At 41.8% G+C, this 25663-nt stretch overlaps 1 protein-coding gene across 1 annotated transcript in view; it reads left to right on the top strand.

The window, feature by feature from the left end:
- Window positions 1-470: 470 nt before the first annotated feature.
- The window catches only part of LOC129815251 (phosphatidylinositol 4-phosphate 3-kinase C2 domain-containing subunit beta-like), a 64770-nt gene continuing 39577 nt past the window's right edge, over window positions 471-25663 (top strand). Inside the window, exons 1-5 of the mRNA XM_055868866.1 lie at window positions 471-794; window positions 19760-20666; window positions 20996-21096; window positions 21929-22089; window positions 22544-22664. Of these exons, the coding sequence (XP_055724841.1) occupies window positions 19848-20666; window positions 20996-21096; window positions 21929-22089; window positions 22544-22664 (1202 nt within the window). The 5' untranslated portion in view covers window positions 471-794; window positions 19760-19847. The remainder of the gene's footprint in view (window positions 795-19759; window positions 20667-20995; window positions 21097-21928; window positions 22090-22543; window positions 22665-25663) is intronic.

Here is a 25663-nt window from a genome sequence, read left to right as displayed (position 1 = left end):
TTACATGTGATAGGAAAGCATCCAACAGGAAGGTGTGATTACTGCCAGGAAACAGAGACAGTGGAGCATGTATTGATACAGTGTGGCCATTATTGGAGGGAAATAGAGAGGATGAGATCTAGTATGAGGGAGAAGGGGGATACAGGAAATAAGTTTAAAGAGTATATTGAGTGGAACGTCATTAGATATAGTCTCAAATATGTTGTTCTCTTTTTTGAGAACAACGGGGCTGGCAGGTAGTATTTAGTTTCTCCCTGTCTGGCCCACACTCCAGTACAGTAGGTTGCGGTAATGCATCATAACGTTGCATGCCAACCACCGATAAACCCCACCATAGAAGAAGGAGAACGCCCATCATGCAGGAACGCCCCGAATTGCCTCCCGCAATTGCACCCTTCTCAGACAGGCAAAATAGAAACAAGCAAACAGGGTGTTGTTACATAAACTGTCCGACAGAGGTCACGTTTCTCCAAGTTTTTCTCACTTGCCGCTCCAGCCCCACACACGCGGATGAGAAGGCGATGAGCAGCCGATCAGCAAAACAAAAAAAAGGCAAAATAACCGGTTTATAGTGACGAGAGGGGCTGGCTGGATTATTCAACAATTAGGGACGCGGGTACGGATTTTCGCCTTTAATCACGTTAATGCCTGATATATCAACAATATCAGACACCGGAAATTGTTGGATACTGTTTGGAATCAACAATATTTCGAATCAATATTTGAGCAGCCTGAAAGCAGAATAATTCGGATATTTTGGCAACAGCTCGTTGGCGTCCATAAAGCTAAAGCAGGTAAGGGGGTTTTCACCAGGAATTAATAATCAATGTCCAAACATATGTTACATATCAGATGGAAAATTGTGTTTTGTTGCATTTCAAATGAAGTTAGTGAGCAGTGAAGTTGGTAGCTCGCTCGTGTCTACTTGCAGTAAAATACCGATTGCGCTATTGCTGGTCGCCTGAACAGAATGACGCTGTTCGGTGGCAGACGGAGGCATAGGCGGATAGCCCACGTCTATTTTATACTTTTCTAATTATCTGATCATAAGAAATAGGCCCAGAATGTGGGCAACAAATCACTATTCAGAATAGGCTATCGCTTTATATATGTTGTGTTACAATGTATCCTAATCAAACCTCGGTCATGCCATGGTTACATTTCTGACAGCGTGACGGTTTAGATAGGCGTTACAGTATAACCAACCATGTCGTAGTTGCACCAGTAAAGTATTTGCTGTGGCATTGTTTTGAAGTCAAAAGCTGACAGGTTGGTAGGTTGTATTCAGTCGGCCATGTCATGAAATAGCCAACAAACCGTGACATCAAACAGCCAGGTTGCTGGGCTAATGGTGGAAATGTATAGTAGTAGGGTTTTGAGTTTTAAGCAGGTGACATTCTTGCCTAGAAACCCGACGTTGAATTGCATTTAATTCTATGTCGGGTAGAAAGCAGCGTTTGAATCATGACCTGTACAAGCCAATGTTGAATAAAATGATATGTTAAGGTACTTTACCGGTTGTCAGTGGCCTTTTGGCGGTAGAAATGTGAGACAATAACGTTATATCCACAGGAATGTAATAATTACATACATTTTTCTAAACTCTGGTAGTGCTTGAGATTTATATAACCTGAAGCATGATCACAAGAACTTGCTGAGCTCTTGCATATATTTACATGGTTCTGTGCATGCTTCAGGTGATACAAATCTGAACGCACTACCAGCCCTTTGAAAAGTTTATGTAATTAGACTGGATATATTGTCTCACATTCCTACCGCCAACAGGACCAACCTCATGGACAACTGGTAAAGTACATTAAAATATACTTTTATTCAACATTCTGGCTTGTAGAGCTCGTGAGTAAACTTTTCTGATTCAAACGCGAATTTCTGCCCGATGTAGAGCTCAATGCAATTCAATGTCGGGTTTCCAGGCAAGTGACATTTGACATTCTTGAGAAAAGGGCATGGCACATGTGACAACTGTGTGCACATGGTGGTCTTATAGCAAGCAATTAACCAAGTATAAACAATTCAGACAATCTGCCAAGTTGTCATCAAGTTGTAAATTAGAGAGACAAAGAGGGAAAGAGATTGACAACCTTCCTTTTGTTATCTCACACACTTGCTCACATTGTATATAGACTTACTTATTTTATTTTTTATTTTTTTCACTGTATTATTGACTATATGTTTGTTTTTACTCCATGTGTAACTATGTGTTGTTGTATGTGTCGAACTGCTTTGCTTTATCTTGGCCAGGTCGCAATTGTAAATGAGAACGTGTTCTCAATTTGCCTACCTGGTTAAATAAAGGTTAAATAAAATAAAAAATAAAAAACATCCTCACACACCTTTATAATATTCTCCTGTCTTTAGTATACTCATGAACACATGTTATTGACAGTCTGGCTGCCTATACTTGTCTCAGAGCTATATGATCATGCGTTGCAGCTACTTTTGCAATAAACTTTATGGAGGCTGGTGTTTTCCTTCTATCCATACTGTAATCCATTTGTCTTTTGGAATATGGGAACCAGATCCCAGAACACACTCACACTCTCTCTGTCTCTCAATTTAAGGTGCTTTATTGGCATGGGCAACATATGTTAACATTGCCAAAGCTAGTGAAATAGATAATATACAAAAGTGAAATAAACAAAACATTTACAGTAAACATTACACTCACAAAAGTTCCAAAATAATAAAGACATTTCAAATGTCATTATGACTGTATACAGTGTTGTAATGATATGCAAATAGTACACAAGGGAAAATAAATGAACATAAATATAGGTTGAATTTGCAATGGTGTTTGTTATTCACTGGTTGACCTTTTCTTGTGGCGACAGGCCTCAAATCTTGGGAGTTTATCAAAATTGGATTTGTTTTCAATTATTTGCAGGTCTGTGTAATCTGTGGGAAATATCTCTAATATGGTCAAACATTTGGCAGCAGGTTAGGAAGTGCAGCTCAGTTTGCACCACATTTTGTGGGCGGTGGGCACATAGCCTGTCTTCTCAAGAGAGCCAGGTCTGCCTACAGTGGCCTTTCTCAATAGCAAGGCTATGCTCACTGAGTCTCGACATAGTCAAAGCTTTCCTTTCAGTCACAGTGGTCAGGTATTCTGTCACTGTGTACTCTCTGTTGAGGGCCAAATAGCATTCTAGTTTGCTCTGTTTTTTGCATAATTCTTTCCAATGTGTCAAGTAATATATTTTTGTTTTCTCCTGATTTGGTTGGGTCTAATTGTGTTGCTGTCCTGGGGCTCTGTGGGGTCAGGACCAGCTTGCTTAGGGGACTCTTCTCCTGGTTCATGTCTCTGTAGGTGATGGCTTTGTTATAGAAGGTTGGCTATTTCTTCCTTTTAGGTCGTTGTAGAATTTAGTGGCTCTTTTCTGGATTTTGATAATTAGCGGGTATCGGCTTAATTCTGCTCTGCATGCATTATTTTGTGTTTTACGTTGTACACAGAGGATATTTTTGCAGAGTCTCAATTTGGTGTTTGGCCCATTTTGTAAATTCTTGTTTGGTGAGCGGACCCCAGACCTCACAACCATAAAGGGCAATGGATTCTATAACTGATTCAAGTATTTTTAGCCAGATCCTAATTGGTACGTCAAATGTTTTGTCCCTTTTGATGGCATAGAAGGCATTTCTTGCCTTGTCTCTCAGATCGTGCACAGCTTTGTGGAAGTTACCGTTGGCGCTGATGTTTAGGCCAAGATACAGTATATATATATAATTGTTTTGTGTGATCTAGGGCAATGGTGTCAGGAAATAATTTGTATTTGTGGTCCTGGACACTGACCTTTTTTGGAACATTATTTTTGTCTTACTGAGATTTTCTGTCAGGGCCCAGGTCTAACAAAATCTGTGGATAAGATCTAGGTTCTGCTGTAGGACTTCCTTGGTTGGGGATAGAAACACCAGATCATCAGCAAACAGTAGACATTTGACTTCAGATTCTAGTAGGGTGAGGCCGGGTGCTGCAGACTGTTCTAGTGCCCTTTCCAATTCGTTGATATATATGTTGAAGAGGGTGGGGCTCTTCACGGCCCTGTGGAAATAAATGTGATTTTTGCCAATTTTAACTGTGCCCTTGTTGTTTGTGTACATGGATTTTATATTGTCATATGTTTTTCTCCCAACACCACTTTCCATCAATTTGTATAGCAGACCTCATTCCAAATTGAGTCAAAAGCTTTTTTGAAATCCATAAAGCATGAGACTTTACCTTTTGTTTGTTTGTTTGTCAATTAGGTTGTGCATGGTGAATACGTGGTCTGTCATATGGTCATTTGGTAAAAAGACCATTTGACATTTGCTCTGTACATTGTTGTCACTGAGGAAATGGACGAGTCTGCTGTTTGTGATAACGCAGAGGATTTTCCCAAGGTTGCTGTTGATGCATATTCCACGGTTGTTATTGGGGTAAAATTTGTCTCCACTTTTGTGGATTGGGGTGATCAGTCCTTGGTTCCAAATAAGATGCCAGAGCTAACAATGATGAGAGTTTAAGCTTAGCCAATTGGAATTTGTGGTCTGTATATTTTCATCAAAATCTCCTATGGAGAAATCTCCTATTTTAGCAGTTTAAAGTAGAGGTTGACCGATTTTATGATTTTTAAAAACCGATACCGATTATTGGAGGACAAAAAAAAGCCTGTACCGATTAATCAGCCAATTTGTGTATATATATGTATATGTATATTGTGTGTGTAATAATGACAATTGCAACAATGCTGAATGAACACTTATTTTAACTTAATACATAAATAAAATGTATTTAGTCTCAAATAAATAATTAAACATGCTCAATTTGGTTTAAATAATGCAAAAACAGTATTGGAGAAAAAAGTTAAAATGCAATATGTGCCATGTAAAAAAGCTAACGTTTAAGCTCCTTGCTCAGAACATATGAAAGCTGGTGGTTCAATATTCCCAGTTCTTCAATATTCCCAGGTAAGAAGTTTTAAGTTGTAGTTATTATAGGAATTATGATGCGTTGACTATTTCTCTCTCTACCATTTGTATTTCATATACCTTTTGACTACTGATGTTCTAATAGGCACTTTAGTATTGCCAGCCTAATCTCAGGAGTTGATAGGCTTGAAGTCATAAACAGCACTGTGCTTCAAGCATTGCTAAGAGCTGCTGGCAAATGCAGTAACGTTTGAACGAATGCTTACGAGCCTGCTGCTGCCTACCACCGCTCAGTCAGACTGCTCTATCAAATATCATATCATAGACTTAATTATAATATAATACACACATAAATACAAGCCTTTGGTCATTAATATGGTAAAATCCGGAAACTATCATTTTGAAAACGAAACATTTATTCTTTCAGTGAAATACAGAACCATTCCGTATTTTATCGAACGGGTTGCAACCCTAAGTCTAAATATCGCTGTTACATTGTACAACCTTCAATGTTATGTCATAATTATGTAAATATCTGGCAAATTAGTTTGCAACGAGCCAGGCGGCCCAAACTGTTGCATATACCCTGACTCTGCGTGCAATGAACGCAAGAGAAGTGACCCAATTTCCCAAGTTAATATTGCCTGCTAACATGAATTTCTTTTAACTAAATATGCAGGTTCAAAAAAATATACTTCTGTGTATTGATTTTAATAAAGGTACTGATGTTTATGGCTAGGTACATTCGTTCAACGATTGTGCTTTTGTTAAATCATCACCCGTTTGGCGAAGTAGGCTGTGATTCGATGATAAATTAACAGGCATCGCATTGATTATATGCAACGCAGGACAAGCTAGTTAGCCTAGTAATATCATCAACCATGTGTAGTTAACTAGTGATTATGTGAAGATTGATTGTTTTTTTTATAAGATAAGTTTAATGCTAGCTAGCAACTTACCTTGGCTCCTTGCTGCACTCGCGTAACAGGTGGTCAGCCTGCCACGCAGTTTCGTTATGGAATGCAATGTAATCGGCCATAATCGATTAATCGGTTGACCTCTAGTTTAAAGCAAATTTCTTGCAATTATACACATTTTGACATGCAGCCGAGAGAAAATATAGCAGTTTTAAAGCTAATTTCCTGCAATTCTACATATTCTGACTTGGCTAATGCTGTGTTATTTTGCTCAAACATAATAACAAAATCATTACTGCTAAATTCTAGGTCTGTTACAATACCAGTATTGCAATATTTTTAAACATGAACCAGACCAAACTCTTTGGTCCTTTATAAACCTGCTGTATGTAAAATAGAGTATTGCGACACTGGTATCGCCCTGGCCCTAGTATACTAATCAAAAATATAAACGCAACATGTAAAGTGTTGGTTTCGTGAGTTGATATAAAAGATCCCAGAAATGTTCCATATGCACAAAAACTTATTTCTCTCAAATTGTGTGCACAAATTTGCTTACGTACCTGTTAGTGAGTATTTATTCTTTGCCAAGATAATCTATCCACCTGAGAGGTGTGGCATATCAAGAAGCTGATTAAACAGCATGATCATTACACAGGTGCACCTTGAACTGGCGACAATAAAATGCCACTCTAAATGTGCAGTTTTGTCATACAACGCCACAGATGTCTCAAGCTTTGAGGGAGCGTGCAATTAGCATGCAGACTGCTATCAGAGCTGTCTCTGACTGCCATCAGAGAATTTAATGTTAATTTCTCTACCATGCATTGATGTTAGAGGGACAATAGAGCCCTAAGTACCAGGCCGTTAGTGACTTGACCTGGCTACCACTACTAATGCATGTCCACAGTGCATAACAGGAGATTACCGTGACTCAACGGTCACGTAGAATTTTATTGCGGTGATAACTCGTGTGGCAGTAACACGGTCACCACAATAGTCCTAGTCAAGGATAACTATGCTACTACTTAGCTTTGGTTTTCAAAACATCAAACAAAATGAGAGCCTAAGTGTAGGGATGCACGATATATATCGGTGAACATATCGGAAATATCGGTATCGGCCGATGTCTAGTTTAACGGCCGATGTGCAGAACCGATGTCAAAGCTGACGTGCATACCTATATAACGTAGGTACATGACGTAATGACGCCACGTAAAATTTTGCGCTATACGTGCAACACAGCATTCCTAACCTAGCCCACAATGTCTGTTGTGTGGATCAAGCAGTCAACAAGTCGAGCGTTCATTTGAAAGAGTAACAACATTTCAGCGAGACAACTCAAGGCGAAATCCATTAAAGCCAAGATGAAAGAATTCATTGCCCTTGACAATCAACCTTTCTCTGTCGTGGGTGATCTAGCACCAGTTAACACGACCAAGTGCGCTATTTTTCCGATGTTTCCCTACCGGAGTTACACAGTAATAGCGTCAATGCTATTAGCTTCACGGCATACATACTATGGAACGCCCTTTGGGTCTTTGCGTGTCAAAAAAGAGACAGTAGCACTGTCGAAGCTGTACAAAAAAGTCCGCAAACACCGGCCACAAACGATGTGTTTACAATACCACGTTGGTAATAAAGCATCATTTGTTCGACCGCAACTTCTGGGTTAGCTAGCTTTAGCTTGGTACATAGCTAGCACCAATACAACCAGCCTGAAAACGATGACCAAGAGAAACTGCAGTAATTTTCATTCTTTTTAGCAATGATTTAGGAATCCTTGTAAGTATTAGCTGGGTTGCCACTTGTTGTTCTCCTATTGAAATTGAACTTCAGTTTGTGAAATTAAATAGCTAGCCAGCTACTTAACCCTGTTGCCCAAAGCTAAAGTTATAAGCAGCCAGCTAGCTTCATCTGGCTAGTGAGGCTCGACTGGAGCGGGTTATGTGTTGTGAAGCTAGCCACAATAAGGATTAGGCAAATAGTGGAATTTGCGGTTTGCCTTCAAAATAAAAGTATGTCGTTGACAATAATGCAAGTTATTACAAATGGTAGAAGTATGCCATACTTTTATTTTGAAGGCTAACCGCAAAGTCCACTATTGTGGCTAGCTTCACATAGATGAGTCCGTCCACCATTAATCAAATATGAACTGTCTAATAAACTAGGGTTATTTTAGAGGATGACACCTAGCTATATAGATAGCTAGCTAACTATAGCTACTGAAACAGATTGTTGTTTTGCTATGTTTTTGAGAAGAACATTGTTTGCATCCATGAGCTAGCTAGCTTTTTTTATGACAGCACTGTAGGTGTGCGAGACAACTTTACCAGCATCATAGCATACGTATTGATGAATCGTTGTGACATATGAAATACGAGTGATAGTGTGATCAATGTGTAATAACTACATAACAAAATTATTGAACGCGTTAAATTATTAAGTGACGTGCAGTCACATTCAGGTCCTGATTGCTCAACAAACTTATTTGACACGTCAAATAGTTTAAAATAGTATATTTTTTGACATGCAAAGACCCAAACGGCGTTCCATAGAAATCCTGGTTGAGAATGAAATGACTGAACAAATGAACAACGAAACAGCACAGCAAGTAAGTGACAGAAATAGGTTTTGATTATGTTTTACTGGTAATGGGGACATATGTAAATGCCAAGAAAATAACTTTTGTGTGTGACCTTTATTTAAACTAGGCAAGTCAATTAAGGACAAATTCTTATTTACAATGACGGCCAAACCCGGACAACGCTGGGCCAATTGTTCGCCGCCCTATGAGACTCCCAATCATGGCCGGATGTGATACAGCCTAGATTCGAACCAGGGACTGTAGTGATGCCTCTTGCACTGAGATGCAGTGCCTTAGACCGCTGCGTCCATGTGTGTGTGTTAACTATTTAACTGTACTAGAATACTTAAAAGGCAGCAACAAAAATTTAATATCGGCTATCGGTAACGTTATTTTTGGGGGGGGGGACAAGGAAAATATCGGATATCGGCCAAAAATGTCATATCGGTGCATCACTACCTAAGTGTCAAGTACACCATAATGCAAGTACTTCCTAGTTTGTTACAATGTGTAGCGCAGGTTACTTCATTCCTCCTCTATTTTAAAGCTTTTGTGGTATACCATGTGATTGACAGACATCACTGTGACTGACATTAGATCACTGAGGGCTACCCTTCCAGTTAACTAAACAATTAACCAAAGAGCTTAGGACCTAACATTAGCAAACATTGCTGTAATGTTGTTGACACATCCAGTAGGATTTAGGATCAGCTGTCAGACCAGTTAGTCTGGTTGTGGTCAGGTTGTTGTTTTATCGACTGTGGATATAGGACCATTACTGCTAATATAGGTATGCACTGCAGAGAACCAACAGAGAATAGGAAAGGGATTATTTATGAATTGGGAGGTGTGGATCATTTCAAAATTCTCTGAACAGATTTTGTTTGAGACAGTTACCCTACCTCACATGACCTCATCCAAGGATCATGTCCTGTTATGCCATTTCATGTCATGATCTCCAGTACAGCAACTGTATAATCATCAGAGTACAGCTATAAACTATAATATAAATGATAAGCACCCCTTCTGCACTGAGGCTGAGCAAAACAATAGGACAGTTGATCCCAGAATGGAACTGGTTAGATGGCAGAGATCTTTTGGCCATTGACATCATTGGCCGATTTAAAAAGAAGGTAAAAAAGATAATGGACCTATATAGTTTTTTAATAATATTATCTTTGAGAATTTACAATCACCAAAATAAAAGACAGTCAGGGAGAATTGAAAGTAAAAAAAAAAAAAGAATTTTAAACTGAACAAAAAATGTAAACACGACATGCAACAATTTCAAAGATTTTACTGAGTTCATATAAAACTCAAGCAGTTTATAAGACTAAGATGTCTGTAGTCTCGTGTCTGTGTGTGTATTTCCATCTGTGTTAACGTTTGTGTCTATGCTTACAGAAAAGAGTGAGTGGGATGTCATGACGTTCATTCTGTGGGAGAGGTGGAGGGAGGATGTGAGGGATGACGGGGGATGAGAGAGGGACGTGTGAATGTGTGACATCTCTGTTGTGTCATTACTCTGGCATCAGCTGGCTGTAGCAGAAAGGGGTGCTACAACTGTTGTGGCATACTTCAGCAGTTTAGTGTGTGTGTGGGTTGGGTTGGTGGGGGAGGGGGGTGGGTGTGGTGATGACAGCGGCCCCTTTGTCTCTGGACTGCCGAGCTGTGTGAACAAATCTGAGTCTGACCCTCCTCACGTGACACACACACACACAGCCCCCCACCCATCCTTTGTTCTTTCAATCTGTGAACCCCACCTCTAATTGAATGGGATTATATGCCTCTGGGGGACAGATTCCAGGGGGTTGGATCTGGCCTTGGTCCCCACATCCCCTAACCACCCCCACTTCATCCCTCTCCAACAATGTGGCCCCTCCATTTCCACTTCTTCCCTCCCCTCTCCTCGGCCCCACTCTGGGTTGCTCCCCCCGGGCTACTGGCCAGGCCGTGCCATCCCTCCTGCACAGGAGCTTCGTCACCTTAGCAACCAAATGGCTGACACTAAAGGAGATTGAAGAACAGTCAATGTATGGATAGTGTTGCCTGGTTACAGAGAGAGCCAATACATCTGTCTTTTCTAGTGTGTGTGTGTGTGTGTGTGTGTGTGTGTGTGTGTGTGTGTGTGTGTGTGTGTGTGACTCCTCATCTGGTAGGCCATCATTGTAAATAAGAATTTGTTCTTAACTGACTTGCCTAGTTACATAAAGGTTAAATAATAATAATCTGTTGGCGTCTGGAGCTGAGTTTGTGTTTATAAACTTGTCTTGGTCTTGGCTGGCTAATTTATTAGAGGAGACACACACATAGTCTCACGCCTCGGCAGTCTTGTTTGTTAAAGTTGTGATGTTCTGTCTTTCTAATGTTTTCCTGACATCTCACCACAACCCAGAAGCTTAGAATGGAATAGGTTGTTGAAATGGAAGCTGCGGGACAAAGGTGCTGATTGATGTGATCAGAATGTTTTTTCCCCCATACCTCTCACTTTCCTCTTAACTTGCCCTTTTCACTCTTTCACTCACACACACACTTTGTTGAAACAGATGGGAGGAAACACACTGTATTGTTAATTATCTGCTTGTCAAATGTCCCGTAAGGGTTCTACTCTGAGTTGAGTCAGCATATTCTCTCCCTGGGCCTTCGTTTGACTGTTTGGCTGGGAAAGGGTTTATGTAATAATCTCTTTTCCATTCCTTAGGAAATAAAAGCAGCATGCTATAGAAGCGCCACAGAGCTACAGTAGGCCTGACAGACACGTTTCCCCATCAGTTGTGTCAAGCTGTCACCCAGGATAAAGGAGGTCAGAGTCAGGAGCACCATAGAAAGCTGTCTGCTTTCCCCCTATTTTTGGAGCATTCCACCACGCACACGTGCACAGACACATATGCAAACACACACCCTGTGAGAACTTCCTGAAGGAAGGTATTCTGAGCGGGAGGTCACACTCTGGGTCTCGGTGGGAGTGGCAGGCCTGGTCTCCATGGTAACCAGGTCAGGAGAGGTCATAACAGAGGCAGAGGGAACCAGATGTATTGTCTCAGAGACCGGACTGTATTTTATAAAACATTTTAATCAGCTATAATATTGCAGTTAAATTGTAGTTTCATTCAATGTAATTTCCAATCCCCCATATATATTTTTGTAAATAGAAATGTCAGAATATTATTAGAGAGAATAGCTCCCAAGGATGAACCAAACTTGTGAAGGTCTACACAATTTTTTCTGAGGTCTTGGCTGTTTTCTTTTGATTTTCCCATGATGTCAAGCAAAGAGGCACTGAGTTTGAAGGTAGGCCTTGAAATAGATCCACAGGTACACCTCCAATTGACTCAAATGATGTCAATTAGCCTATCAGAAGCTTCTAAAGCCATGACATAATTTTCTGGAATTTTCCAAGCTGTTTAAAGGCACAGTCAACTTAGTGTATGTAAATGTCTGACCCACTGGAATTGTGATACAGTGAGTTATAAGTGAAATAATCTGTCTGTAAACAATTGTTGGAAAAATGACTTGTGTCATGCACAAAGTCGATGTCCTAACCGACTTGCCAAAACTATAGTTTGTTAACAAGAAATTTGTGGAGTGGTTGAAAAACAAGTTTTAATGACTCCAACCTAAGTGTATGTCAACTTTCAACTGCATACATACATACATGCATACATACATACATACATACAGTACCAGTCAAAGGTTTTAATTTATTTCTACTATTTTCTACATCGTACAATAATAGTGAAGACATCAAAACTATGAAATAACACATGGAATCATGTAGTAACCAAAAAAAGTGTTAAACAAATAAAAATATGTTTATTTTCTATTCTTCAAAGTAGCCACCCTTTGCCTTGATGAAATCTTTGCACACTCTTGGCATTCTCTCAACCCGCTTCAGCTGGAATGCTTTTCCAACAGTCTTGAAGGAGTTCCCACATGCTGAGGACTTGTTGGCTGCTTTTCCATCACTCTGCAGTCCAACTCATCCCAAACCATCTCAATTGGTGTCCTTTAGTAGTGGTTTCTTTGCAGCAATTTGACCATGAAGGCCTGATTCACGTAGTCTCCTCTGAACAGTTGGTGTTGATGTGTCTATTACTTCAGCTCTATGAAGCATTTATTTGGGCTGCAATTTCTGAGGCTGGTAATTCTAATGAATTTATCCTCTGCAGCAGAGGTAACTCTGGGTCTTCCTTTTCTGTGGCGGTCATCATGAGAGCCAGTTTCATCATAGCGCGTGGTAGGAATGCTGTGTTGCATGTGTAGCGCAAAATTTTATGTGATGTCATTACACCTACGTTATATAGGTATGCACGTCAGCGATGTTGGCATTCTTAGCTAATATCGACTGATTCCGATATATCGTGCATCCCTACATATAACATTATATTGGTTGAAAGAATTTTGTGTAATTTAAATTGAAAAATTTGAAGTTTTGAATCCAGCTTTGTTTTTCTTATTAATTCGTAAACCATGTGCCATGAATCGGTACACCACATCTCATCCTATTTTGCAATCTATATGGCACAGCTGTCCATATTTTTGGTCCGTAAATGAAACTGTTATATATTTTTATTCATCACAATTTTCTTAAACCAATTTTGGTCTTTAATGCAGGCCCGACAGACAAGTTCCTTACATTTGAGTGTTAGCTTGTCTGATTCAGGACCATGAAGGCTTTCCCATACACAACTCTGGCCTCTCACACAGAGAGAGAATAGAGCAGGATGTAGGGAAGAGAGCAGTCACATGACAGAGACAACCTGTAATATACATGGTCTGAGGTCATCTGCCTTTGGCCTAAAGAGCAGGAACCCAGACTTCATTAAATAAATATGAAATACAGGCATTGTTATCCTATAAGAAACATGGTATAGAGGAGACAAACCTACTGGTTGCCCTCTAGGTTACAGAGAGCTGGTAGTCCCATTCACCAAACTACCAGGTGTGAAACAGGGAAGAGACTCGGGATGCTTATTTGGTATAGAGCAGATCTAACCCACTATATTAAATTAGTCAAAACAGGAACACTTTAAAACTGGCTAGAAATTAATTAGGGATTATCTCAACAGAGAAAAATGTCCTTGTGGGCTACCAATAGAATCCCCATACTTTAACAATGACAGCTTCTCCATCCTAGATGGGGAGATCAACCATTCCGAGGCCCAGGGACATGTGCCAGTCTGTGGCGACTTACATGCCACACAATTTCAGCATGTTTATAGGGAAGGACACTCAACAAGCACAGCACTTACACAAATGACTGATGATTGGAGAGAAATTGATGATAAAATGATTGTGGGGGATGTATTGTTAGACTTCAGTGCGGCTGTTGACATTATTGATCATAGTCTACTGCTGGAAAAATGTATGTGTTATGGCTTTACACCCCCTGCTATAATGTGGATAAAGAGTTACTTGTCTAACAGAACACAGAGGGTGTTCTTTTAATGGAAGCCTATCAAATATAATCTAGTTAGAATCAGGAATTCCCCAGGGTAGCTGTTTAGGCCCCTTGCTTTTTTCAATTTTTACTAACGATATGCCCCTGACTGAGTAAAGCCAGAGTTTCTATGTATGCGGATGACTCAGCACTATACACATCAGCTACTACAGCGACTGAAATGACTGTAACACTCAACAAAGAGCTGCAGTTAGTTTCAGAGTGGGTAGCAAGGAATAAGTTAGCCCTAAATATTTATAAAACTAAAAGCATTGTATTTGGAACAAAACACTCACTAAACCCTAAACCTCCCTCAACTAAATCTTGTAATAAATAATGTGGAAGTTGAGCAACTTGAGATGACTAAACTGCTTGGAGTAACACTAGTTTGTAAACTGTCATGGTCAAAACATATTGATGCAGTAGTAGCTAAGATGGGGAGAAGTCTGTCAATAATAAAGCAATGCTCTACCCTAACACTCAACAAGGCAGGTCCTACAGGCCCTAGTTGTTGTGGCACCTTGACTACTGTTCAGTCGTGTGGTCAGGTGCCACAAAAAAGGACTTAGGAAAATTGCAATTGGCTCAGAACAGGGCAGCACGGCTGGCCCTTGGATGTACACAGAGCTAATATTAATAATATGCATGTCAATCTCTCCTGGATCGAATCGGAGGAGAGATTCACTTCATCACTACTTGTATTTATGAGAGGTATTGACATGTTGAATGCACAAAGATGTCTGTCTAAACTATTTGCACAAGGCTCGAGCACCCATGCATACCCCACAAGACATGCCACAAGAGGTCTCTTCACAGTCCCCAAGTCCAAACTATGGGAGGCACACAGTACTACATAGAGCCATGACTACATGGAACTCTATTCCACATCAAGTAACTGACGCAAGCAGTAAAATTAGATTTAAAAAAACAGATACAAAAAACACCTTATGGAACAGCGGGGACTGTGAAGCAACACAAACATTGGCACAGACGCATGCATACACACACACATACGATAACATATGCACTATACATACACATGGATTTAGTAATGTAGATATGTGGTGGAGTAGGGGCCTGAGGGCACACAGTGTGTTGTGAAATCTGTGAATGTATTGTAATGTTTTAAAATTGTATTAACTGCCTTAATTTAGCTGGATCCCAGGAAGAGTAGCTGCTGCTTTGGCAGCAGATAATTGATATCCATAATAAATACAAATACAAAAGCCAGAACTGGACAAGAACCTGTCACTTAGCAAACAGGGGGACAGACACCTACCTGGAGGTGACAGCATTTCCTCCCAAATATGCCTCTCCCTAGACACAACTACGACAAAACAACCAACAAAAACAAGTCACAGTTCCTGCAGTTCTGTCGCGCGCTGGGTCTGTACATAGTCAATGGCAGGTTGAGGGGACTCTTATGGTATGTACACCTACAGCTCATCCCTTGGCAGTAGTACTGTACTTTCACTGACCTCAACCCAGAGTCTCTCTGAGCGTCCAGTCAGCCCACTGACACCCCTATCAGATCACAGCAAAATCATAGTCTACTTGAACAGAGCAATACTCAATCATGAGGCATCAAAGCTAAAGGAACTGCATAATATTCAGAAATGCTATAGATGGAAGGAAAGTAGTGTAGAAACCTACCAAAAAACTTTTAAGTTCTTCGGGCTAGGTGGCAGTATTCGGAAGTTTGGATGAACGAGGTTACTCAGGCCCAGAATAGGATATGCATATAATTGGTAGTATTGGATAGAAAACACTCGAAAGTTTCCAAAACTGTTAAAATAATATCTGTGAGTATAACAGAACTGATATGGCAGGCGAAAACCCGAGGACAATCCAACCAGAAAAGAAAAATTCAACTCACCCTTGAATGCTATGGCTGTCAATGGGAATATAAAAGTAAGACCTCCCAGATTTCAGTTCCTAGGGCTTCAACTAAATGTCAACAGTCTTTAGAAAGAGTTTCAGGCTTGTTTTTTGAAAAATTTGCTAGAATTTGTAGTTTTTCTAAGTGGCTCCCATTTTGGCTAAAGTGTTTGTAGCGCGTTCCGGTGAGTGCGCGTACTTCGTTTTTTATCCCCGGTTTTGTCCGTCTTAAATTTGATCGTTTATTTACATATTAGGGTACCTGAGGATTGATTTAGAAACGTTGTTTGATATGTTTGTAAGAAGTTTATTGGTAACTTATGGGATTCATTTGTATGCGTTTTGAACGAGGGAAACCGGTGGATTACTGAGTCTAGCGCGCCAATGAAACGTACTTTTTTGAGATATATAAAGAAGGACTTTATCGAACAAAAGGACCATTTGCTATGTAGCTGGGACCCTTGTGTTTGCCATCAGATGAAGATCTTCAAAGGTAAATTATTTTATCGCTATTTCTGACTTGGTTGGAAAATGTATGTAATACTTTTGTGTGCGGGGCGCTGTCATCAGATAATTGCATGGTGTGCTTTCGCCGTAAAGAATTTTTGAAATCTGACAACGCGGCTGGATTAACAAGACGTTAAGCTTTTAAATGATGTATGACACTTGTATTTTCATGACTGTTTAATATTACAATTTCAATGTAATTGAACAATCCATAGAATCTAACCACTTCTGGGAAAATTGTAACATACTAATCAAACAACAACACGAAGACTTATCTATCCAAACGGAGATGTATGGATAAACCAATTGTCCAGTCTTTTTGGCTCTATAACAAAGGCCAACCAGCAAAAACAAGTGCATGATCAAATACAAATCTTAGAATGAACTATTAAAGACTACCAAAACCCACTGGACTCTCCAATTACATTGAATGGACTACAGAACAAAATACAAATCCTCCAACCCAGAAAGACCTGTGATGTTGATGGTAACATAAATTTAAATTAATAAAAATATACAGACCACAAATTCTAATTGGGTGTACTTTTAACTTTTCAACATCATCCTCAGCTCTGGCATCTTCCCCAATATTTGGAACCAAGGACTGATCACCCCAATCCACAAAAGTGGAGACAAATTTGACCCCAATGACTACCGTGGGATATGCGTCAACAGCAACCTTGGGAAAATCCTCTGTATTAACAGCAGACTTGTACATTTCATAAGTGAAAACAATGTACTGAGTAAATGTAAAATTGTCTTTTTACCAAATTATTGTACGACCGACCACGTATTCACCCTGCACACCCTAACTGACAAACAAACAAACAAACCAAACCAAAACAAAGGCAAAGTCTTCTCATGCTTTGTTGATTTATAAAATGACTTTGACTCAATTTGACATGAGTATCTACTATACAAGTTGATGGAAAGCGGTGTTGGGGGAAAAACATACATTACAAAATCTATGTACACAAACAATAAGTGTGCTGGTAAAATGGGCAAAAAACAAATTTCTTTCCACAGGGCGGTGGGGTGAGACAGGGATGCAGCTTGAGCCCCACCTTCTTCAACAAATTTGCAAGGGCACTAGAACAGTCTGCAGCACCCGGCCTCACCCTACTAGAATTTGTCAAATGTCTATTATTTACTGATGATCTGATGCTTCTGGCCCAAACCAAGGAGGGCCTACAGCAGCACCTTGATCTTCTGCACAGATTCTGTCAGACCTGGGCACTGATAGTAACTCCCAGTAAGACAAAAATAATGGTGTTACGAAAAAGGTCCAGTTGCCAGGACCACAAATACAAATTCCATCTAGACACCATTGCCCTAGAGCACACAAACTTATTCGTACCTCGTCATCATAACTAAACATCACTACAGATAACTTCCACAAAGCTGTGAACAATCTGAAGCAATTCAAGAAAGGCTGTCTACGCCATTAGAATTCGACATTCCAATTAGGATCTGGTAAAAAATACTTGAATCAGTTACAGAGCCCATTGTCCTTTTATGGTTGTGAGGTCTGGGGTCCGCTCTCCAACCAAGAATTCACAAAATGGGACAAACACCAATGCATGCAGAATTCTGCAAAAATATCTTCAGTGTACAATGTAAAACACCAAATAATGCATACAGAGCAGAATTTGGGCGGTACCGGCTAATTATCAAAATCCAGAAAAAATCCTTTTACATTCTACAACCACCTAAAAGGAAGTGTTTCCCAAACATTCCATAACAAAGCCATCACCTACAGAGAGATGACCTTGGAGAAGATTTCGCTAAGCAAGCCGGTCCTGGGGCTCTATTCACAAACAGGTAGCCTAGTGGTTAGAGCGTTGGGCCAGAAACCGAAAGGTTGCTAGATCGAATCACCGAGCTGACAAGGTAAAAATCTGTCGTTATGCCCCTGTTCCTAGGCGGTCATTGTAAATAAGAATTTGTTGTTAACGGACTTGCCTAGTTAAATAAAGGTTAAATAAAAATGTATAATAATAATTTAAAAAATCACGGCAACAGAATTAGACTCGGACCAAAAAATAATGACTTGACAAATTGGAAAGAATTCACACCAAAAACCGAGCAAACTAGAATGCTATGTGGCCCTAAACAGAGAGTACACAGTGGCAGAATACCTGACCACTGTTACTGAAAGGACATTTTTGACTATGTGCAGACTCAGTGAACATAGCCTTGCTATTGAGAAAGGCCACCGTAGGCAGACCTGGCTCTCAAGAGAAGACAAGCTATGTGCACACTGCCCACAAAATGTGGTGGGAACTGAGCTGCACTTCCTAACCTACTGCCAAATGTATGACCATATTAGACATATGTATATATTTCCCTCCGATTACACAGACCCACAAAGAATTTGAAAACAAAACACATTTTGATTAACTCCCATATCCATTGTGTGAAATACCACAGTGTGCCATCGCAGCAGCAAGATTTGTCACCTGTTGCCACAAGAAAAGGTCAACCAGTGAAGAACAAACCCATATTTGTCTATTTTTTCCCTTTTGTACTTTTTGCACATTGTTATAAAACTGTACATAGCAATAATATGACATTTGAAATGTCTCGATTCCTTTGGAACTTTTGTCAGTGTAATGTTTACTGTTAATTTATTATTCATTTCGCTTTTGTTTATTATCTATTTCACTTGCTTTGGCAATATAAACATATGTTTCCCATGCCAATAAAGCCCTTTGTATTGAGAGCGAATGCTGACCCAGCCTCTCCCTCAACCATGTTTTCCTCTGATGTGTTTTTTGTGTGCCATGGCCAGTGTGCGTGTGTGTGTGAGGCCATATTATGGGTTAAACATGCACATGGGGTGGTAATGAATCTAGGCTGTGATTCTGCTGAGCTGCAGTTGCCTGTCTGAACCAGACAGGTCTGTTCGAGGAAAGATATGTTAGTCTTCTTTACATAAGACTTGTCCTATATATTACATTTCGTTGCTTTAATTATGTTTTATTAAACACTTCCTGCAGCCCTTTTAAAGCTGTAATATGTAACTTTTTGGCTGACCCGACCAAATTCACATTGACAGACCTTTAACAGATTTCTTTCTCATTGAAAGCACGTCTAAGAAGCGGTAGATCTGTTCTATGTACACTATTTCTACGCTTCTCGTGCTTAGGTTTGTTTTTGAGTTTTTTTACGTTTGGAAAATATATTTCACAGCGGTTTAGATAGTACAATGATTTTCTACACTGTACTTGCTTCTTTAGTCACAAACTGAAATTAGGCAAACTGTTTAGAATTTTAGCAACCCGGAAATGTCGGAGCAATTTCTGCATAGTACATCTTTAATGTTACAGAGAAAATTGAAGATTAAATTAAAGGGGGTTGGTAATAGCTGTGGAATACACATTGAACTGAGAGCATTTGGCGTCTTTGGCAGAAGAGAAACATATCCCTCATTCTCCCTTTGACTTTAATTGCTATTTTTTTTACTCTTTCTGATAAACTCTCTCTATCTCTCTCTCTCCACAGAGCATATTCTGAGCCCAATGTCTCTTCTCTGGAAGCCCTAGCATCGGTGTCTTCCTCTCCTGTCAGTGGTGGCGTCCCCTGTAGGAGCATGTCGGCAGCACAAACTCAGAAGGATAGCGAGGGTCCCTGGGGACTGGACTCCCTGGGCTTGAGCCAGAGAGAGCTGGTACTGGCTGAAGCCCTACAGATGGAGTATGATGCCCTGTCCAGACTCAAACAGGACAAGGGGGGGGACAGCCACGGGACCAGCAGCCAGGGTGGTGGGAAAGTACCTACGCTACCCCCTTGGGAAGGCCAGAGGCAGGTCGATCGCCCCCTCCCACCCCGCCCCAGCCTTAGTCCTCCTGGAAGGAGTTTGCTAAGAGGGTTATCTGGCTCGGACCTCTCCCTCCACCACCTCCAGCCTGGGGGGTCCCACTCCCCACAGCCCTCCCCAGCCAGGGCCAGGGAGCCCATCTATATCCTAGAGAGTCCAGGGAAGGGAGACTACTTGAGTACCAGCTATGGGGAGTCTGGGTCTAGCTTTGGTTCTTCTCTGACTCTGCCTAAAGGCTTCCCCCCTCCTGATGACCCTCCTCCTGCTGTACCCCCCAGGACCCCTCTACTCCCCTCTGAGCCCTTCCTGCCCCCCCGACCCACTACGACTCCCCGAGATGTCAACCTGTTCACCCCTGAGGTGGACCAGCCCAAACTGTCGTCAGGGGAAACGCTAAACTATGAGAGCCTCAACGACGCTCTCTCCAAGCTCAATGGGGATTTGCCATCTCCAAGGGGTAGGTGGGCCAACGGGGACCAATCAGGGAAGCCGTTGGCTCGGAGCAAGACCCTCCCCCCTCAGGTGCCCCCCCGCACCTACTTACCTATCCAGAAGAGCAACAAGAACCAGCACAGAGTGTCGGCCGACCCGGTAACTACTCACCCTGTGACAGGGTTACGACAGGTTCACGACAGCTTCATTACGTGGCTTAGCATGACATGGCATTAATCCCCATCTAACGTTGTTACCTCATACCCTCATTCCATGTTTCCATAAGGAAACCTAGAAACAAATAGAGGCCTTGAAATGTCTAGTTTTGTTTTATCCGCAGTTTAATTCATTCCAGTCAAGTCCAGCACAGCTGTTTTCCGTTACTTTGAGTTCTGTGACACTGAATGTTCCATTACCTTCAGTTGTAACTCTGATCGTTCCTGTGTCTCTGTGTGTGATTGACAGGCATCTCTGTGTGTGATTGACAGGTGTCCCTGGGCACCAGGCTCAATGGTTTTGGCTATGAGCTCTTCCAGGTGTCAGAGGAGAGAGACGAGGAGGTGGCCGCTTTCTGCCACATGCTCGATGTGTAAGTGTATGGCCCAATCCCAAATCGAACCCTATGTACTTGTGTAGGATTTGATTGATATAAGCCACATGGTGAAACTTCCACTCACAGTATTAGAAGGCAAGATGGAGCTATTGCCATATTGCCTACACATGTCAAATCCTCTCAGAACTCCACATAGGACGTATTGTTTAGGGGTTGATTTGGGATTGGGCCCAAATGTTACCATCTCACCCTCAGTCAGGCTGTTTAGAAACATTTCTCTGTCGTGGTTTTGTTGTGGTTGTATTGTGGTCAGGTTGTGGTCAGGCTGTCTATATGCAATTATCACCATAACTGTGTTGTCAGGCTATTTATTACCTGTTAATAATCCTGACTGTGTGTTGTCAGGCTATTTATTACCTGTTAAAAATCATGACTGTGTGTTGTCAGGCTATTTATTACCTGTTAATAATTCTGACTGTGTGTTGTCAGGCTATTTATTACCTGTTAAAAATCATGACTGTGTGTTGTCAGGCTATTTATTACCTGTTAATAATCCTGACTGTGTGTTGTCAGGCTATTTATTACCTGTTAATAATCATGACTGTGTGTTGTCAGGCTATTTATTACCTGTTAATAATCATGACTGTGTGTTGTCAGGCTATTTATTACCTGTTAATAATCCTGACTGTGTGTTGTCAGGCTATTTATTACCTGTTAATAATCATGACTGTGTGTTGTCAGGCTATTTATTACCTGTTAATAATCATGACTGTGTTGTCAGGCTATTTATTACCTGTTAATAATCCTGACTGTGTGTTGTCAGGCTATTTATTACCTGTTAATAATCATGACTGTGTGTTGTGTTCAGATTGCGCTCAGCATATCCGTGCAGTGACCAGTCTAAGAACACAGGGTTTGTGTGGTCACCCTCAGTGGGGCCTGAAGAGCTACAACAGGGGTTAGGGGTCAGCGTCAAGGTTACGGTCATCAGCGACCACTTTAGAGAACCACTCACCTTCACCTGTGACGGTAAGACACCCCCACACACAATGCAGACACCACAGATTCAACAGCACAGCGATCTCACCCCTATTCTCATACACACCCTCAGTGAATGTAATGTTTGCTGGCCTCAGTCCTGTGCAGAAAACTGTGGTTCTCCAAGATCAGGGATCTGGGATAAGGGATTAGGAAAAGCCTGTTGTTGGAGTTCCCTTCATGTAATTACGCTGACTTCTCAATGAAACATGACTGACTCTCATTCATCTGTCTGAGAGGGAGAGAGAGATTTAAGGGATGTTTCTCTCTCCAGCTCACCCTTTCTCCATTAGTGTGTAAGACTATGTGCTGTGGGTACCGTCAGGTCATGACCCATGATGGGGGCAGAGAGTATGTTTTCTCTCACTCAGAGAGATCAACCTGGCCAAATAAACAGTCACTATATTGCCTCATTCTTCGGTCTCTCTCTCTCTTTCTCTCTCAGGGTCGTCTACGGTAGACCTGTTGATCTACCAGACGTTGTGTTATGCTAATGAAGACCTTGATCACATTGATGTCGACCACTACCTCCTCAAAGTCTGCGGTCAGGCCGAGTTCCTACAGAAGTAAAGACAACCATCTAGACTTTGGCCACACACTCCTAGACTTTGGCCACACACTCCTAGACTTTGGCCACACACTCCTAGACTTTGGCCACACACTCCTAGACTGGCCACACACTCCTAGACTTTGGCCACACACGCCTAGACTTTGGCCACACACGCCTAGACTTTGGCCACACACGCCTAGACTTTGGCCACACACGCCTAGACTTTGGCCACACACGCCTAGACTTTGGCCACACACGCCTAGACTTTGGCCACACACGCCTAGACTTTGGCCACACACGCCTAGACTTTGGCCACACACGCCTAGACTTTGGCCACACACGCCTAGACTTTGGCCACACACGCCTAGACTTTGGCTACACACGCCTAGACTTTGGCTACACACGCCTAGACTTTGGCTACACACTCAAATCAAATGTTATTGGTCACATACACATGGTTAGCAGATGTTAATACGAGTGTAGCGAAATGCTTGTGCTTCTAGTTCCGAACATGCAGTAATATCTAACAAGTAATCTAACAATTTCACAACAACTAGCTTATACACACAAGTGTTAATGAATGAATAAGAATATGTACATAAAGATATATGAATGAGCGATTGCCGAAGCGGCATAGGCAAGATGCAGTAGATGGTATAGAGTACAGTATATACATATGAGATAAGTAATGTAGGGTATGTAAACATTATATAAAGTGGCATTGTTTAAAGTGACTAGTGATACATTTATTACATACTATTTTTAATTATTAAAGTGGCTAGAGATTTGAGTCAGTATGTTGGCAGCAGCCACTCAATATTAGTGATGGCTGTTTAACCGTCTGATGGCCTTGAGATAAAAGCTGTTTTTCACTCTCTCGGTCTCAGCTTTGATGCACCTGTACTGACCTCGCCTTCTGGAGTCTCAGCTCATAGTCTCAGCCCTGTGTTTGTGTGTGTGTATGCATGCATGGCTCAACCTTACGTTTCTGTGTTTGTGTGTTTGTATGTAAGAAGCCCAGGCTATAGGAATGTGTGTGTTTAAGCTTTGTCATGAATGACAGGGCAGTGAGTTGGGGGTAGACTGTGGGAGGGAGTGAGCTGGAGTGTGTGTGTGTGGTTTGTGGTGCAGATGTACACACAAATGTAACTGAAGGACTCAATTGTGGTAGTTTTTAACAAGCTCTGCTGATGTCTGTGGGCCAACCTAAACCGCCCCTAAAACACAGACTCTTCTAGACCCTTTTCCCACACATACACACACTCACAAAAATGGTATGTCTGTGGGCCAGCTTAGCCACAGTGGGTTTCCCCTAAAACATGTCCTTTCCCCCCGCACCACACACACACCCTGACACGCACACCCTGACACACACACACCCTCCCTCCCACTCCCCTATGAAGTCTTCTTTCTTTCAGAGGAATACAGGTTGAAATGTACACTGCTCAAAAAAATAAAGGGAACACTTAAACAACACAATGTAACTCCAAGTCAATCACACTTCTGTGAAATCAAACTGTCCACTTAGGAAGCAACACTGATTGACAATAAATTTCACATGCTGTTGTGCAAATGGAATAGACAAAAGGTGGAAATTATAGGCAATTAGCAAGACACCCCCCAAAACAGGAGTGATTCTGCAGGTGGTGACCACAGACCACTTCTCAGTTCCTATGCTTCCTGGCTTATGTTTTGGTCACTTTTGAATGCTGGTGGTGCTCTCACTCTAGTGGTAGCATGAGACGGAGTCTACAACCCACACAAGTGGGTCAGGTAGTGCAGTTCATCCAGGATGGCACATCAATGCGAACTGTGGCAAAAAGGTTTGCTGTGTCTGTCAGCGTAGTGTCCAGAGCATGCAGGCGCTACCAGGAGACAGGCCAGTACATCAGGAGACGTGGAGGAGGTCGTAGGAGGGCAACAACCCAGCAGCAGGACCGCTACCTCCGCCTTTGTGCAAGGAGGTGCACTGCCAGCGCCCTGCAAAATGACCTCCAGCAGGCCACAAATGTGCATGTGACTGCTCAAACAGTCAGAAACAGACTCCAAGAGGGTGGTATGAGGGCCCGACGTCCACAGGTGGGGTTTGTGTTTACAGCCCAACACCGTGCAGGACGTTTGGAATTTGCCAGAGAACACCAAGATTGGCAAATTCGCCACTGGCGCCCTGTGCTCTTCACAGATGAAAGCAGGTTCACACTGAGCACATGAGCACATGTGACAGACGTGACAGAGTCTGGAGACGCCGTGGAGAATGTTCTGCTGCCTGCAACATCCTCCAGCATGACCGGTTTGGCGGTGGGTCAGTCATGGTGTGGGGTGGCATTTCTTTGTGGGGCCGCACAGCCCTCCATGTGCTCGCCAGAGGTAGCCTGACTGCCATTAGGTACCGAGATGAGATCCACAGACCCCTTGTGAGACCATATGCTGACACATGCACATTTGTGGCCTGCTGGAGGTCATTTTGCAGGGCTCTGGCAGTGCACCTCCTTGCACTAAGGCGGAGGTAGCGGTCCTGCTGCTGGGTTGTTGCCCTCCTACGGCCTCCTCCACGTCTCCTGATGTACTGGCCTGTCTCCTGGTAGCGCCTGCATGCTCTGGACACTACGCTGACAGACACAGCAAACCTTTTTGCCACAGTTCGCATTGATGTGCCATCCTGTATGAACTGCACTACCTGACCCACTTGTGTGGGTTGTAGACTCCGTCTCATGCTACCACTAGAGTGAGAGCACCACCAGCATTCAAAAGTGACCAAAACATCAGCCAGGAAGCATAGGAACTGAGAAGTGGTCTGTGGTCACCACCTGCAGAATCACTCCTGTTTTGGGGGGTGTCTTGCTAATTGCCTATAATTTCCACCTTTTGTCTATTCCATTTGCACAACAGCATGTGAAATTTATTGTCAATCAGTGTTGCTTCCTAAGTGGACAGTTTGATTTCACAGAAGTGTGATTGACTTGGAGTTACATTGTGTTGTTTAAGTGTTCCCTTTATTTTTTGAGCAGTGTATTT

The sequence above is a fragment of the Salvelinus fontinalis genome, chromosome 18 (genome assembly GCF_029448725.1).
Source record: "Salvelinus fontinalis isolate EN_2023a chromosome 18, ASM2944872v1, whole genome shotgun sequence".
Classification (NCBI taxonomy): domain Eukaryota; kingdom Metazoa; phylum Chordata; class Actinopteri; order Salmoniformes; family Salmonidae; genus Salvelinus; species Salvelinus fontinalis.
Note: the sequence above shows the minus strand (reverse complement) of the source record. Positions and strands in the feature narration are given on the sequence as shown.